The sequence below is a fragment of the Cannabis sativa genome, chromosome 5 (assembly GCF_029168945.1).
Source record: "Cannabis sativa cultivar Pink pepper isolate KNU-18-1 chromosome 5, ASM2916894v1, whole genome shotgun sequence".
NCBI classification, from domain to species: domain Eukaryota; kingdom Viridiplantae; phylum Streptophyta; class Magnoliopsida; order Rosales; family Cannabaceae; genus Cannabis; species Cannabis sativa.
The window spans coordinates 7,002,878-7,019,340 of record NC_083605.1 but is presented as its reverse complement, the minus strand read 5'-3'; the positions used below and the strand labels follow the sequence as shown (position 1 = coordinate 7,019,340).

The window sequence follows — 16,463 nt, the reverse complement described above, 5'->3', positions numbered from 1 at the left end:
TAATTAAATCTTGGAGCTTTTGAGAAGTTATTAACTAATTTTATTTTGGTATTGTATTTGATTTGTTCAATATTCCATACAGTATCTAGAATATAAGCATGTAAAACTTATTTATAATTTTTTTGACATCTACAACATAACTGGTTTCTTTCATCGAAATAACAACTCTAGTAATTTACTCTCATTCTATATTTTTCTACTTCTTTTGCGGCTAATATTATTCTTTAGTGGATATTGAATGTTTTGGTAGTGTGTTGATGGTCTAGTATTGGAGTTTCTGAGAAGTTTGTAACTGGTTTTAATATTAGTATTGTGTTAGTATTAGTTTTGATAGTGGGTTGATGATAAGTTTTTGAGCTTATTAAAAATATGTAAATTTTATACATGAGTTTTAACAACTCTATAGCTGGTTTTTTCATTAAAAATTGGCTTTGATTACTTGGAATAAACTGTACGTTTTTTTAATTTATTGCCTTAACAAAATTTTATTACTATTATTTTAGCTTTTGTAGTTTTTTTTTTTTTTGTTGTTTGTTAAAAAAAATTATAGCTACAGTACTTGTGTAAATAACTGGTTATTTTATATGATAAAAATGAACTACAATTTTATAGTTTTTTATAGTATTCTTTTTTATCTATAATGTTTTCCCATATTTTTAAGTTTTTTTTGAAAAAAAAAAAAAGTTTGCATGCCATATTTATCAAAACTTTAATTTCTTTTCCCATATTTTTGTAAGGCTAATTAGGAATTTTTTCCCCGAGTTTTGACATGTACTAAATTATGTCTCATGAACTTTTAAGGTCGTTAAAAATTCTCCTGAACTATTGAGATTGTTAGATTTAAGGACTTTTGTCTAATTTTAGTAAAAAAATTCTAACATGGTTGAAAGTTCAGAGAGCATGATTTAATACATATCAAAGTTTGAGGAGCATGATTTGGTAGATATCAAAGTTTGGGAAGCATGATTTAGTACATAAACAATCAGTGAAACAAGTAAAATTGAATGAAATTAGCCAAAAGTCTTTAAATCTATAACAATTTCAATAGTTCAGGAAGAATTCTTAACGGCCAAAAAAATTCAAGGGCCATAATGTAGTACATGTCAAAATTCGGGAGAAAAAAATTGGCCTTTTTAATTTTGTAAATAGCCCTCTGCCTAAATGTATAGTTTGGTTTGGTTTGCCTAATTACGTATGTGTAGCTATTTTACTATATGTACAAACTTTGAAATTTGTGAAGCTGTAAAAGCACATATATTATTCTCATTATAAATAGTTCTCAATATGGCATCAACTTTAATCAGTCTCAGTGTTCTGATCATATCCTAAAATTAGATTCCTTTATAATCAAAAATGAAGGACGAACAAGTTCTCCCTATGAAAGGTGGTGTCGGCAACGGAAGCTATGCAGAAAATTCTTCAATGGAAGTATGTGCACTAGTAATTTTATATATATATATATATGTACTAATATTGTTATAATAATAATATACATATAATATTATTACAGAATGTGGTTATTTCAAAGGTGAGAGGCATAGTAGAAGAAGGTGCATTGGAAGTTTATGGTAATATATTACCAGATTGTATGAGAATAGCTGAATTGGGTTGCTCTGTAGGGCCAAACTGTCTGGCTATGCCATCTTATATTTTGGAAGCAATAATGTCATCATTAATATCCTCTGATCATGATCATATCAAAAAGAAGCTTATTGAGCCATTGACATTTCAAGTGTTCCTTAATGATCTTCCTGGGAACGATTTCAACACCATCTTTCAATCGCTTTCCAGCTTTTATGAGAGGTTTGATAATAATAATAATAATAATAAGGAAATAATAATAAAGGGAGACAAGTTTGATCATCCTTGCTCATGCTTTGTCATGGCTATGCCTGGGAGCTTCTATGGAAGGCTTTTTCCTAATAACTTTATCCACTTGTTTCATTCTTCTTACAGTTTACATTGGCTCTCTAAGGTATATATATATTTATATACTATCCTCACTATTATACAAAATCATGTATATATATATATATATATATATTTATTTCTATCCAGTATTATAGAGATATATTTCTATTTTCACCATGTATCCTAATCATATATATAACCAAATTTTTTCATAGGATCTATAAATATATATATAGTTATAGTTATAAGATTTCTAAAAAATTTAACAATAGCAAGGAAAAGGAAAGAGTTCAAAATAAAAATATTACAATTAAATATTTAAATTTTATTTTTGGTACTATAAATTATTGGGTGATTCTACAATACACCCCTTTAAAAGAGAAGTACTGATGCACCCTTAACTTGTTTTGACATCCAGAAGAATTTTTTAGTCTAATTTTTTTTTCATATTCATGTACGTTATAGCTATTTAAGATATCCTACAAAATTTTGAAAAATTCGGAATAATTTACAATATAGAAAACAATGTTCAAACAGTCTATTTTACACGCGTATAAAATAAAATAGTCACGCGTGCAACACACTGTTTGAACATAGTTTTCGGTGTGTTAAATTTTTCCAAATTTTTTAAAATTTTGCAGGATGTCTTATAACGTACATGACCATAAGAAAAGATTTCAGTAAAAAATTATTTCGGATGCTAAAACAGATAGGGGTACATCAATATATCCATTTTAAGGGGATGCATTGTAGAATTTTCCTAAATTATTTATGATTTTTAAAAAGGAGAATTATTCCATATACTATTTTTTAACTTTTTTTAAAAAAAAAAAAATTACGGTTTAGATTGCTCCAATAGTTTTTATGTGGATTGCTATACAAATTTTAATTGCCATTTAGATTGCTCCATTAGTTACTATATGAATTTTTGTATGGAATTCTGTAAAAATACAAAAAAAAAAAAAAAAAAAAACTGTTTTAAAATGTAAAATAATGAAAAAACTCCTTTTAAAAATTAGTACAATTATATCATTATATAGAAAAAATTGATGATTTATAAATTTTTAATTTTTTCAAATTCCAAAAATAAAATAAAAAATGATAAGGTAAAAATTAAAAGTGATTTACATTCTTTGTTAATTAATTTATAACTTCTATATTATAGTAATATAAGAATTAATTTGTGAATTGATGAATATATTATGCTTAATTACAAGGTTCCAAAAGGGTTGATTAGCTTGGAAACAGGAGAAGGACATAACAAAAGGAATATATATATTACAAAAACAAGTCCTGATGTAGTTGCCAAAGCCTACTTAACTCAATTTCAACAGGATTTCACAACCTTTTTAAGGTTTCGTTCACAAGAAATTGTGAGTGGGGGATGTATGGTATTAACAATGATGGGCAGTATTATAAGCAATGATCCTAAACATAAAATGGAAATATTAGGAAGGGCTTTGGATGACATGGTCTCCCAGGTATATACATATCTTTTATCTAACAATTTTTACAAAATATTTTTAAAATATAAGAATTTTTAATATTAGGATTATATTCAATTTTAATATTTTTAAATTTTATATTTATTTTCCTTAAATTTTTAAAAATTTAAATATTGTTTTTTTTTTAAAATAATATATTATTAATAGTTTCTATTTTATTTATGACATTAATATACATAACAAAAATAAAATTAAAAATATAATTAAGTGTACTTGTAATATTGCACGTAAAAATAACTTAATATATGTAGAATTGGATTGGATTTGTTTATTTTTTTCTTATAAAGTATAGTACTATCATATATATAATGAATTAATTAATTAATAATAATCTGTTATATATTTTAGGGCATAGTTGAAGCGAAAAGTTTGGCTAATTTTAACATACCAGTGTATTGTCCTACTGCGAAGGAGGTGAGAGAAGTGATTGAAGAAGAAGGATCTTTTGAGTTACGAAAGCTTGAAGCTTTCCAGGTTGATTGGGATGCTGGGTTCATAGAAGAAAAAGAAAAAATTAACAACAACAATAATATCAATGATTGGGATGATATTGATAAATACAATAGAGGGAAGTATATTTCAGACTACATAAGAGCAATTTTTGAGCCTATGCTCGAAAAACAATTTGGAAAAACTGTCATGGATGATTTATTTGAGAGGTTCACTCACAGGATCATCGAATCAATGGCCAATGAAAATTGGCACTACATAAACTTGGTTATGTCTTTGACAAAGAATCAATTATCAGCTTAAATATCAAATTATATAAGTTTACATTTGGAGTACACATACATGCATGGGAAAGCATGTATATATTAATATAATTGTAAAAGACCATATGTTTTTGCATATGTCAATAAATTTCCTTGATAATAATAAAGAAAAATGTGGCCGTAACGATTTGCGGTTACAGAATAAAATCTTCATACAGCATAACACAAATTTGCAGAAGCAAAAGAGAAACAGAAATAAATAGTGTAGAATTTAAAAACTTGACACAAGAGAATTATTATATGTGGTATTAGTGTTCTTTCAGACACTCTCTTAGTCTACGATGCCACGCCCAGTGAATGATATTATCAATTAGTAAGTCTCAAATAATTACAAATACAATTGACTTATAAACAAGTTTATGCTCCCTCTGACGCAATCTTTTGTAATTTACTTTGCCAATTTGATTTTTGAACACCACCAAATAGCAAGATCCTTTCGTCTTTTGATGTGTAAGTGTTCACTTCCTGTCGAAGTAAGTCTTTGACAAGTCTTCTCCCAAAGACCTTTCTCTTTGTTCAATCAAGTTCTTCAACTTATTCTAAGAATAGTATAAGAACAAAAAAAAAACAAAGACTAAAACCAAGCTTGAACACTCTAGGTTTTCACAAAAGAAACTCACTCCTCACAAAGATGAAAATATGAAAAATGAATTTGAAAGAGGTGAAAAACGTTTGGATGCTCTCCAGGTCCTATTTATAGAAGACAGCCACAACACGTTTATAAAGTTGTACAAGACTTTCCTAAAATAATCCCTGATTTGCAGCATCAAAATCAGATTTTGCTGCAGTAGATCAGGACCACAAAGGAAACTTTCTGAAAAGATCAAGATCACAAATTGGTCTTCAATACCTGCCAAATAAAGTTAATTTATTTGATCTTTTACAATCATGGCAAAACTGAATTCATCAATTAGAAAAAGAAAAATTCAAGTTTCCCAAAAGTAGACAACTTTCCATAAGAGAATTTCTTCTCTTGTAAGACAAGTTTCCTGAACAAATGAAATCAGCTGAGAATAAAACTTTCCTTAGAAGAAAAGAGCAATTACAAGCACGAAATCAACACTATAAGATCAATTTAATTGCACAATAAAAAAACACATTAATTAAAAAATATTTTGACAACTATTTTGCCAAAAAAGACTTTACAATCTCCCCCTTTGACACTTTAGATAATCAAAATATTTTTAATTAACGAACAACTGCAAAACAAAGTTATCAAAAATATACAAATAAACTCCCCCTGAGAAGCACAACATTAAACCAAAATAAAATACCAACTTTAACCAAAGTATAACACAAACACCAACCTCAACTCCCCCTGAAAAAGACCAGAGTTGATTATACAATCCAAAAAATTAAAACCATTACTCCCCCTTTTGTTTATCTATAAGGGTCAAAGACAAAAAGAAATCAAAACAGGTCCAAGAAAATATCATCAAACGAGTAAAAGCAAGGGAGAGAGAACACAAAACTTAAGCTTCATAAAGCTTGACCAATGTGGACAATTTTTTGGACATCTCTTGTTGAACCTCCTCCATTGCAGCCAAGTGATTGTTCATCAAAGTCACTTCATGCTTGACTTCGTAAGTAGAACTGGAACCTGCAGCAGCAGCAAAGGGAGTTGCACCAACAGATGCCTTGGAGCGCTTGATGAAGGCTCTATCAAAATACTCTGAGGGTTGAAAATTTGTTCCAGTAAGGGGAGGCTCAAGTGTCTCATTTGAAAAGACCACATTCTTTCGAGAGGAAAGAACCTTATAGATTAGGTTAGGAAAAATAAGCTTATGGTTGCATTTTTTACCTTGACGTACGGAAGGAAACAATTTGCTACATGATGAAAGAAGCCAGGTTAATGGTTGCTCCTGTAGTGATTCTATAAAGAAGAAAGGCCAAATCTTGAGACATCATCATCTTGTTGGAGTATGGAAATCAATTGCTAAGAGCAAACCACATCAGAGAAGCATGGCCATAAGTGAGATAAGTGATGCAGACACAATGACCAGCAAGCCATTAAACTTGTTCATCAGTGATTTTGAAGAGAATCCTATCATGATCCAAACAAATAATAGCACTCTTAACACCTTTTGGAAAGTGCAAAGCTTCAGCAATATCATCTTCAGAGAAAGAAAACCAATGCCCGCGATCATAAACTTTACCAAAGAACTCAGATTTTTCATCAAGAAATTCATCAGTCAGATTAGCATAAAATTCTTTAACAATGCCATCAATATAACCTTCAAAACTAGTTAAGGTGCCCTCCCAATTTCTATATTGAACACATGTGACAATGCCATAAACTCGATGAGCACTTAGATCAAAATTCCTCTTATTTTCAAACTTATGGATACCATATAATTTCAAATCTCGTTGATTCTCATTATAATAAAATCTAGAATTAATAGCATGAGAGGAAGAGAGAAAGAGAGGTTATACCAGAGGAGATCCCTTCATAAGTTGTTTTCCCTTTCTTGTGGCTGAAGCCTTGGCTGCAGTGGAGGAGGTTCAGCAAGAGATGTCTAAACAATTATCCATCTTGGTCAAGCTTTATGAAGTGTAAATTTTGTGTTCTATTTCCTTTTCTTTTACTTGTTTGGCGATATTTTGTTGGACCTGTTCTAATTTCTTTTTGTCTTTGGCCCTTATAGATAAACAAAAAGAGGGAGTAATGGTTTTAATTTTTTGAATTGTATACTCAACTCTGGACCCTTTTTCCATGGGGAGTTGAGGTTGGTTTTTGTGTTAAACTTTGGTTAAAGTTAGCATTTTATTTTAGTAGAGGAGACTTACAAACTTGTACACACTTGTCAGACATTAGTATGTTCAGTATCATTGTCATTGGCAAGATTTTCATTTTCGCCTTTTTCAATTTGATCCCACCGCTGAATGTTGTCATACCATACTGAAGGTCGTCCTTTTCTATAGTACTGCATCCTCTTCATAATACTTAACTACAAAGTTTTAGCTTACTCAAAAGATGGCTTCCAGACTTCAGTATAGGTAGCTCTATTCTAGCAAGGGGTCTGACAAGAAACAAAAATCACTCAACTCTGTATTATTACTTTAATTTATCCCAATGACACATATGTAAGTAACTTGAATCTTTTAACTCAACCTCAAAAGTATGAAGAGTATAAGACACTAAGCTAATTATCACCGAAAAGCAAGTAAGTTTTGTCTACCAAGGATGAAAGAAAATAAGATGCAAGATATCATAAGAACTACTCATAAATTTGTACAAAATAGAGAACCAAAAGAAAATAATTAAACAATGCAAACCCCCAAAGATTTTCTGAGGGAGTCAAACCGACTTGAATCTAGGGCCTTAGTGAAAATATCAGCCAATTGTTTTCCAATATCAACATATTCTAACTATAATGTTTGGTTGTCAACAAGTTCCATAATAACATGATGCCTTATACTAGTGTGTTTTGTACGAGAATGTTGAACATGATTTTTAGAAATATTTATACCACTTGTATTGTCACAAAAAATTATTAAAATACCCAATTCAAAACCATAATCAACCAATATTTATTTCAACCATAACAATTTAGTACAACAGCTACCAGTAGCTATGTACTCGGCCTTAGTAGTAGACAAGGAAATAGAATTTTGTTTCTTACTATGCCAAGAAACCAAGTTGTTTCCAAGGAAGAAACAACAAACACTAGTACTCTTGCGATCATCTACATTACTTGCCCAATCAGCATCACTAAAACAAGACAGGCTAAAATAAATGTCTTTAGAATACCATATTCCAAAATCAAGAGTACTATTGACATGTCTAATAATCCTTTTAACAGTAGAAACATGAGATTCCATAGGTTTACATTTAAAGCGGGCACAAACACCTACACTGTAACATATATAAGGTGACTAGTAGTTAAGTAAAGTAAACTACCAATCATACTACGATAAAGTGTAGAGTCTACCTTTACTCCATGTTCATCTTTTTTTTAATTTCAAAGTTAAGCTCATCGAAGTACTTACTTGTTTAGCCGATTAAAGACCAAACTTCTTAAAAAGATTCTTGAAATACTTGCTTTGATAAATAAAGGTTGCTCCTTCCGTTGTCTAACTTGAAGACCCAAAAATAATGAGAGCTCACCAATTTCAAACTCATTTTTCATTTGATCAACAAAAAATTGCTCTTCATGGTTAGATGTAGAACCAAACACTATATCATCAACATATATTTGAGCAATGATTAAATAAACTATATATTATGCGCTTGATGAAAAGAGTTTTATCTACACTACCTCTTTAATAACCATGAGAGATTAGAAATTGAGTTACTCACTCATACCAGGCACAAAAATCCTGTTTCAAACCATACAAAGCTTTTTCTAATTTGTACACATGGTCTGGAAAATGCGGATCTTCAAAATCCTTGGGTTGTTCAACATACACTTACTCATTCAAAATCCCATTCAAAAAGGTAGATTTCACATCCATTTGATACAATTTGACATCAAGAACACAAGCAATACACAAAAGTAAACGAATAGACTCTAATCTTGCTATTGGAGCAAAAGTTTCATCAAAGTCAATACTTTTTATCTATGTATAGCCTTGTGCTAGTGCCACCAACTGAGCCTTGTTTCTCACAATTGTACCAAACTAATCACTTTTGTTTTGTAAATCCATTTTGTCCCAAATACATTGATACCTTTTGGTCTTCAAACCAAAATCCAAAATTTATTACAAACAAACTAATTTAGTTCTTCTTGCATAACATTGAGCCATTCTTCATAAGTCATGGCTTCCTTAACACTTTTCAGTTCAAATTGTGAGACAAAATAAAGGAAACTAATCATATTTACATACCTCTTCCTGGTTACCATGCTTTCTTCATGATGTCCAAGAATAAGATCTTTTGGATGATTCAATTTCACTCAGCTCCTTGGTTTCTTATGAATAGAATCAGTAATGATGTTTGGATGAAGAGAACCATGTTGTTTTGGTTTACCTACTTTAGTTGCAGTAGAAAATTTGACGCTTGATTCTGTAGTATTCAAATCTGTTATGTCAAGATCCACACTTGCTGCTGCAGATGAAGGATACAAAAAATTGTCAACCTTAACTTCAGTGGAAAATTTTGCAAAATCTTTTAAGTCATCAACAACCACATTAATTGATACCATAACAGCTTGGGTTCTCATGTTGTAAACACGATAAGCCCTACTATTTGAGGAATAACCAATAAACACACTGGAAACACTCGTGTTGGTATGTAGGGTCAGTCATCAGTCCAGGAAGCAGCCAGAGTGGCGTACCCGTGTATCACTACAAGAAATCTTACTTTCACCTACAAATATTTTTTCTACAAATATATATTTGTAGGTAAATATAACTTCTATCTACAAATAATTTATGTGTTATAAAATTTGTAGGTAAGTTACTCATAATTATTTTCATAGGGAGTTTGATATATTTGTTATTAATATATGTGTAGCTAAATGATTTTTTATTGGTGGGAATGCTATTTTGATTTGGAGCCAAAAGTTGCCGCCATTTAATTGTGAAAAAAGATATTCCCGCTCCATTGAATAGTATTTTAGATTTATTTTTATTTATTTTTTAATTTAATATTAATGACATGTCTGCCAACATAAAAAGAAAATGTCACATGTGGATAGAAATGACCATCTCATACCATAATTTATTGGCCATGTGTACATTTTTGAATTATGTGTCATCAGATTAAAAATAATATAAAGATAAACATATATAATTATATACAGCCTCTTTCATTCTAACAAAATCAAGAATTCTAATTTACCCTAAATCATTTTCTTCTTCTTTATAGTCTGCCCTCTTTTTTCAAACTCAAAATTCGTCGTCGTTTCTCACCGTGAATAACTGTGTTTCGATACCCTAAATTTCTTTCTTCTTCTTCACAACCTGTCCCTATTTGTTCGAAGTCTGAAACTCGTCGTAGATAAGCTGCATTTCTTTCGAAGTCGAGACCTTTCTCTCATTGTAAGTCATGTTTCTGTTAGTTTCATCAAAAGTTTTTTTATAGATTTGGGGTTTTGAGTATCAATAAAGAAGGATATATCAATATGGGAGTAGTTGAAATAGACATTTCCTTCTGCTCATTAGTTTTGAGTGTGGGTCATATTACCGTATCTTATAAAACTAGCTGTAGAGAAAGATCTAAAAGTTTTTATTTGGCAAATTAACATTGAAGTTGTGAATAGTTCTATCTTTAATCCTTATTTTTTGTTTCTTATTTACTAATTTTCTGCTTATGTGCTTAAATAATCGTTCCATGACTGTGCAAGCCACTAGTTATTATACTACAAGGGAGTTTTAAAAAAAAGTAGAAGAGAAAACATTTTGAATTTCTATCTATGTAAGAAAAATGTGAGTCATTATGAATTTTGTACGATTGCTTGAAACTTTAAATTAATGACAAAAAAGGATAGAAGGGACATGAATTTTTCATTCTTTCATGTGAAACATTCATATATAATTACCAAGGCAAGTCTAATATTTATTTATAGAGTACTAACTTGAGTTCTCTTTCCTTTTTTTTTTTTTTTTTTCAGATTTACTGTTAAGTAATACTAGAAGATTTTTAGTTTGTATTTGATCTCGAACATATGAGATCGTCAAGTGGATAACACATTCCAAAAGAAATGAGAAAAGGTTAGGTTTTCCTTTCATGTTTTATATGGATTTTTAAACTTTTGGTTTGTTTGAAGTTGAGAAAGTAACAATGAATTGCAGGGTGGGTGATTTTATAGTCATTTAGGATTATATTTGAGTTTGTAATTCACCATTTGATCCTTCTGTTTGTAAATTATAGGGAACTATCTTCTTATCCTAAATTGAATTTACAAGCACTTTCAGTATTAAATGAGAAACACAAGCACTTGCCACTTTAGTGTTGATCTTGATAAATGTACCTTTCACTCATTTGAAGCTCCTAATTAAATTATAACCAAATGAGTTATAACAGTTGTTGCCACTTGCTATATGTTCATGTTATTTGATTTGTGATCTGAGTTTTAGTATTAGCTATGGTGGTTATTAAGTCAATTAGTACTAGGCTATATGTGGGGTGAATTTTTATATATAATCTTATAGAGAATTCAATTTTATAGGTTAATAACAACTTTATTTTGAACTCCAATTAATTTATCCTGTGAACCAATTTTTTTCTCTAAAACAATAAAAATTAAATAACTCTAACTGTTTTGGTTAATGGCACTTGGGTTTAAAGAGAATAATTCATTTTTTTATGTTAGGATATATTTTTTTTCGAGTATGATTAATAACTAATGGGTTAGTATACATTGTCAAAATAAAATTGAATGAATATAAGTTAAAGCAATTTGTAATTAGATTTAGAGATGGGAAACTTTATCGTTGGGACTGTTTTGTTTGACTGTAACTATCTATTTGAATGGTTGCATCATTGAGTCAATAGTAATCCTTTTTTCATTTATAAATAATATATGTAAACTTATAGGAAGCAACCTCTTTGAGTCTTTTGTATATGAAAATTTTGTTTTATTATATATTTTTGTCTTGTTAAGTTTGACACGTTTATATACAAAGATTATTAAACTGTACATTTATATAAATTTGTATGAGACAGGCATAATTCATTCAATAAAATTATCACACTTAGTTGTTTGTTTTGTGGCACCATAACTTAATATACATATATATGTATTAATTAAAAAATTCTAGTGCAGATTATTGAGGGAGTAATGCCGTGCCATTAAGTCAGATTTCATAAAGCTCTTATCATAGTTCCAATTACTTTCTGTTTTACCTCCCTTGGTATTGGTGTTCCTCAATTCATCAAAGGTATTTATGTCTTTACTGTTTTATCTTTATGAGTATGTTTCTCAATTGTAAATAAAAACTGTTTGGATTTCGATGGTTGTATATGTTATCCACTTATATTATTATAGTACATAATTGTCACCATTACATGTATTCCTCTAATTGGATCACCACTTATGATATCACTGTTTTCTTTATTTTACTTGTCATAATTGATATCAAGAAGTATTGTGTAATGCATGTGAAAACTTAACTAATAAATGGTAAAAAAAAATATACATGGTGAACAATGTGAATCTTTTTTATAAACATAAAAACAATTAAAATTCTGCTTTTTTGTTATACACTTTTAATAATGTTAATTTTTTTTTTAAAAAAAATGTAATGAATATTAAATATTGAATCAAAAATATATTTCATAAAATTCTAATTTAGTATTGCTTTTTGTGTTAATGATATTTTTAGTATTGAAAATTACGGGGAATCATGGATCGTCATTGGATAAATAATCTAGATAGGTTGTCATTAGAATATACTACTGGTGTCAATGTATTCATAGATACTGCAAAGAAATTCATAGATTCTAAAGGGATGGTGTTGTGCCCTTGTCGTCGATGTGTAAATAAGCAATCACAATCTTTGCGGGTGATCAAGCTGCACTTGATTACTCATGGTTTTCTGAGTACTTACACTAAATGGTACCACCACGGTGAGAGAGCAGAGGAAGTACAAAATGAAGAGTCACTTGATAGAGAGGATGTTGATGATCAAAATGATGATTTGGCTAGAGGTCTACATGATGCTATTGGTAGTGAGTACTTTGACATTGGTCCAACCAGTGATTTCACTAATAGTGAATTTCAACATAATGCGAGTGATAAGTATGTTGCATTATTCGAGTCCCTTCACAAGCCTTTATATGAAAATTGTAAAAATAATTCTGTCTTAAGTGTTGTGGTAAAGTTGATGAATTTGAAGGTGATTAACAAATTGACAGATAAAGCATTTGATGACCTTCTAAAACTTTTGAAAGATATATTACCTGATGGTAATCATTGTCCGAATGACTATTACCAGACAAGAAGGCTTCTTTGTGAAGTAGGCTTAGGATATGAGCAAATTGACGTTTGTCAATATGATTGTGCATTATTCTACGGTGAGAATGCAAATGCCTTATTCTGTCCTATATGCAATTCCAGTCGTTATGTAAGGAACAAAATTCCACATAAGCGATTAAGATGGTTTCCAATCAAGGATAGACTTAAGCGATTGTTTAATTCTAAGCATACTTCTAAAGATATGCGATGGCATAAAGAGGTACGCAAAGCAGAAGATGGAATATTGCGTCATCCCGCTGATGGTTTGGCTTGGAAGCATTTTGATGAACTATACCCCGAGTTTGCAGCAGATTCAAGGAGTGTAAGGATGGGTTTGGCATCTGATGGATTTAACCCTTTTTCTAACATGACGTCAACCTATAGTTTGTGGCCAGTGATATTAATTCCATATAATATGCCTCCTTGGGCTACCACAAATGGAACAAACTATCTCATGTCTTTGTTAATACCAGGTCCAAAATCACCTGGGAAAGATTATGATGTGTTCTTAAAGCCACTCATTGAAGAGCTCAAAGAACTATGGGATGGTGTTGAGGCGTATGATTCATATGGGGAATGTTCATTTAGACTTCGAGCTGCACTTTTGTGGACAATTAGTGATTTTCCAGCTTATGCCTATTTGTCGGGGTGGAGTACTGCTGGTAAATTAGCATGTCCGGTGTGTTTGGGAGATACAAGATATAGAAGAATAACTGACAAACAATGTTTCACGGGACATCGTTGTTATCTAAATAGAAACCATTCCTGGCGAAGAAGTAAAGAATATGACGGATCTACTGAATTACGTGGCCCCCCTAGAGATTTTACGGGTGATGACATTTTACGCCAGTTAGATGAAGTTCCTATTCATACAACTGGTAAGGCACCAAATAATTCTTCTAGAAAACGTAAGCGTGGAGAGAATGAGCTAAATTGGTGTAAGAAAAGTGTATTGTTTGAGTTGCCATATTGGTCAAAACTCTTGTTGCGTCACAATCTTGATGTGATGCATATAGAGAAAAATGTTTGTGATAACATTATTGGTACACTTTTGGATATTGAAGCTAAATCTAAAGACAATTTGCAAGCTCGTAAAGACTTAGAAAACTTGAAGATTCGTGAAGAGCTTTGGCTAACGAAATCGTCTTCTAACAAGTTTGAAAAACCTCACGCTAGTTATACTTTGACAAAAGAAGAATGCAAGGATTTTTGTCAATTTATTCGAACTGTTAGATTACCAGATGGATATGCCTCCAATATAAGTCGATGTGTAACAGATAATGACAAATTAGCTGGAATGAAAACTCATGATTGTCATGTCTTACTGCATAAGATATTACCAGTTGCATTACTACCTTTTTTGACAAAGACTATTCGTGGCACTTTGATTGAACTATGTCAATTTTTTCAAAAAATTTGTGCAAAAACTATAAAAACTTCTGACATTGAAGAATTGAGAGAAGGAATTGTTATAATCTTATGTAAGTTGGAGAAGATATTTCCCCCATCATTTTTTACTATAATGGTCCATCTTTGTGTGCACCTACCAAATCAAGTGTTATTAGGTGGTCCAGTTACTTCGAGATGGATGTTTGGCACAGAACGCCACATGGGTTTGTATAAGCGATATGTGAGAAACATGGCGCGACCTGATGGTTCAATTTCTGAAGCTTTTGTTGTAGATGAAGCTGTAACTTTCTTGTCAAGATATGTATCCAACATAGAGACAAGACTCACAAGGCCAGAGCGTAATTGGGATTCACCTTCTACAAATCACACTTTGGATGTTTTCAACTCTAATGTTCGTCCATTAGGTGCATCATCTGTCGAGTTGTTACGAAATTGGAGAAAAGTCACTCATTGGTATATATTGAATAATTCTATCGATGATATTCAAGATTATCTTGAGTGAGTAATAATCTATTTAATTCTTATTCTTCTTAAATCTAATAATATAAACTTCACTTATTGATAATTATTAATTTTGATATGTAGTGAACACAAAAAATTGTTAGAACAAAGAGGCCTTTCAGAATCAGAAATTACAAATCACCAAAAAGAAGAATTCTTGTCTTGGTTTAAAACAAAGGTGAGAGATTGTCATTGATGATTTCTTATTTATTTCTTGTTACACGTCATTGTTTCTTCACTTATTTTCTTCCATTATGTAGATTTCTCAAATGCGAGTACAAAAATCACCCCTTGTCAATGATGATTTATACTCTATATCTCAAGGTCCAATAGAACGATACAATAGTTATCAAAGTTGTATTGTGAATGGTGTTCGATTTCGATGTAAAAAGCGTGATGACACTCTTCAAACACAGTGTTCTGGGGTTTGTACTGAAGGTGATCATGACAATGAATATATCACATATTATGGAGTTTTGATTGAGATTTTACAATTGTCATTTCTTTTCGATCGAAAAGTGTACTTATTTCGTTGCAAGTGGTATAACTCCAATCCAAAGGGTAGATTCCTGCAGGTAGAACATAATTTAACATCCATCAACACATCTAGTGATTGGTATCCTGATGATCCATTTATTTTGGCATCTCAAGCGCAACAAGTTTTCTATTTGCTTGATATGAGTCGTCGTTTAAATTGGAGAATTGTTCAAAAAGTTAATCATCGTTCAATTTATGATATTCCTGAAGTGTGCAATACTCAAAATGATTCATTAAATAATGATGTCTTCCAAGAGGAAGAATCATTTCAGTTGCCTCCTTTTCGACCTACCGAGGACTTGATTGAAAGTTCTTCTTTGGTTCGACAAGATGTTGCACCCATAACTCTTTCAGATAAACTCGTTATTGAACTGAATATGAATAACCATAATCAATCAATGAAAAATCGAGAACAAGATGAAGATTTTGATGATGGAACTATCTTCTTCAATAATGACATTATTTACTCAAGTGATAATGAAATGATTTGCTCAGATGAAGAGATTTCTGAAATGGAATTCGACCAACATGGGGAATCCTAATTCATAGTTAGTTTTATAAAAATATATGTTACTATTTATTTTATCTCAATATATCTTAATATTTTTTATTCAATCATAATGTTAATTTTTTTTCTTATTGGCTTGTTATATGAAGAATAATTGCTGCCATGGCACCTGGACGTCGCATTACTCGCTCTACTACACATAGTCCACAACTTGACCAGACCAATGATGCTATGCCACCTAGACGTCGCACCACTCGTTCTACTATACAAAGTCAACTACCTGGACCCAATAAACAATCTATTGTGCAAAGGCAGCCAACCAGTCGCACAACATGCTCTAATGTTCAAAGTCCACCACCAAGACCAACTACATGTCCTACTGGACCCATTCAACCACTTGGACCCACTACACACTCTA

The 16,463-nt window shown here is 30.9% G+C and overlaps 2 protein-coding genes across 2 annotated transcripts; both read left to right on the top strand.

The window, feature by feature from the left end:
• The first annotated feature begins 1,241 nt into the window (after positions 1-1,241).
• LOC115717255 (probable caffeine synthase MTL2) lies at positions 1,242-4,336 on the top strand. Its single transcript, XM_030646225.2, has 4 exons — positions 1,242-1,428; positions 1,511-1,975; positions 3,129-3,392; positions 3,765-4,336. Exons 1-4 carry the CDS (start codon positions 1,354-1,356, stop codon positions 4,167-4,169), a joined length of 1,209 nt encoding a protein of 402 aa, XP_030502085.2. The 5' UTR covers positions 1,242-1,353; the 3' UTR covers positions 4,170-4,336.
• An 8,142-nt stretch (positions 4,337-12,478) lies between these two features.
• LOC133038121 (uncharacterized) lies at positions 12,479-16,079 on the top strand. Its single transcript, XM_061116172.1, has 3 exons — positions 12,479-14,952; positions 15,085-15,178; positions 15,261-16,079. Exons 1-3 carry the CDS (start codon positions 12,479-12,481, stop codon positions 16,077-16,079), a joined length of 3,387 nt encoding a protein of 1,128 aa, XP_060972155.1.
• Positions 16,080-16,463: the final 384 nt, after the last annotated feature.

Coding starts and splice junctions, on each gene's coding strand:
- LOC133038121 (XM_061116172.1), top strand. CDS start 12,479: ATGGATCGTCATTGGATAAATAATCTAGATAGGTTGTCATTAGAATAT. Junction 14,953..15,084: donor TGGAGAAAAGTCACTCATTG/GTATATATTGAA, acceptor TTTGATATGTAG/TGAACACAAAAAATTGTTAG. Junction 15,179..15,260: donor TGTCTTGGTTTAAAACAAAG/GTGAGAGATTGT, acceptor TCCATTATGTAG/ATTTCTCAAATGCGAGTACA.
- LOC115717255 (XM_030646225.2), top strand. CDS start 1,354: ATGAAGGACGAACAAGTTCTCCCTATGAAAGGTGGTGTCGGCAACGGA. Junction 1,429..1,510: donor CAGAAAATTCTTCAATGGAA/GTATGTGCACTA, acceptor ATATTATTACAG/AATGTGGTTATTTCAAAGGT. Junction 3,393..3,764: donor TGGATGACATGGTCTCCCAG/GTATATACATAT, acceptor TATATATTTTAG/GGCATAGTTGAAGCGAAAAG.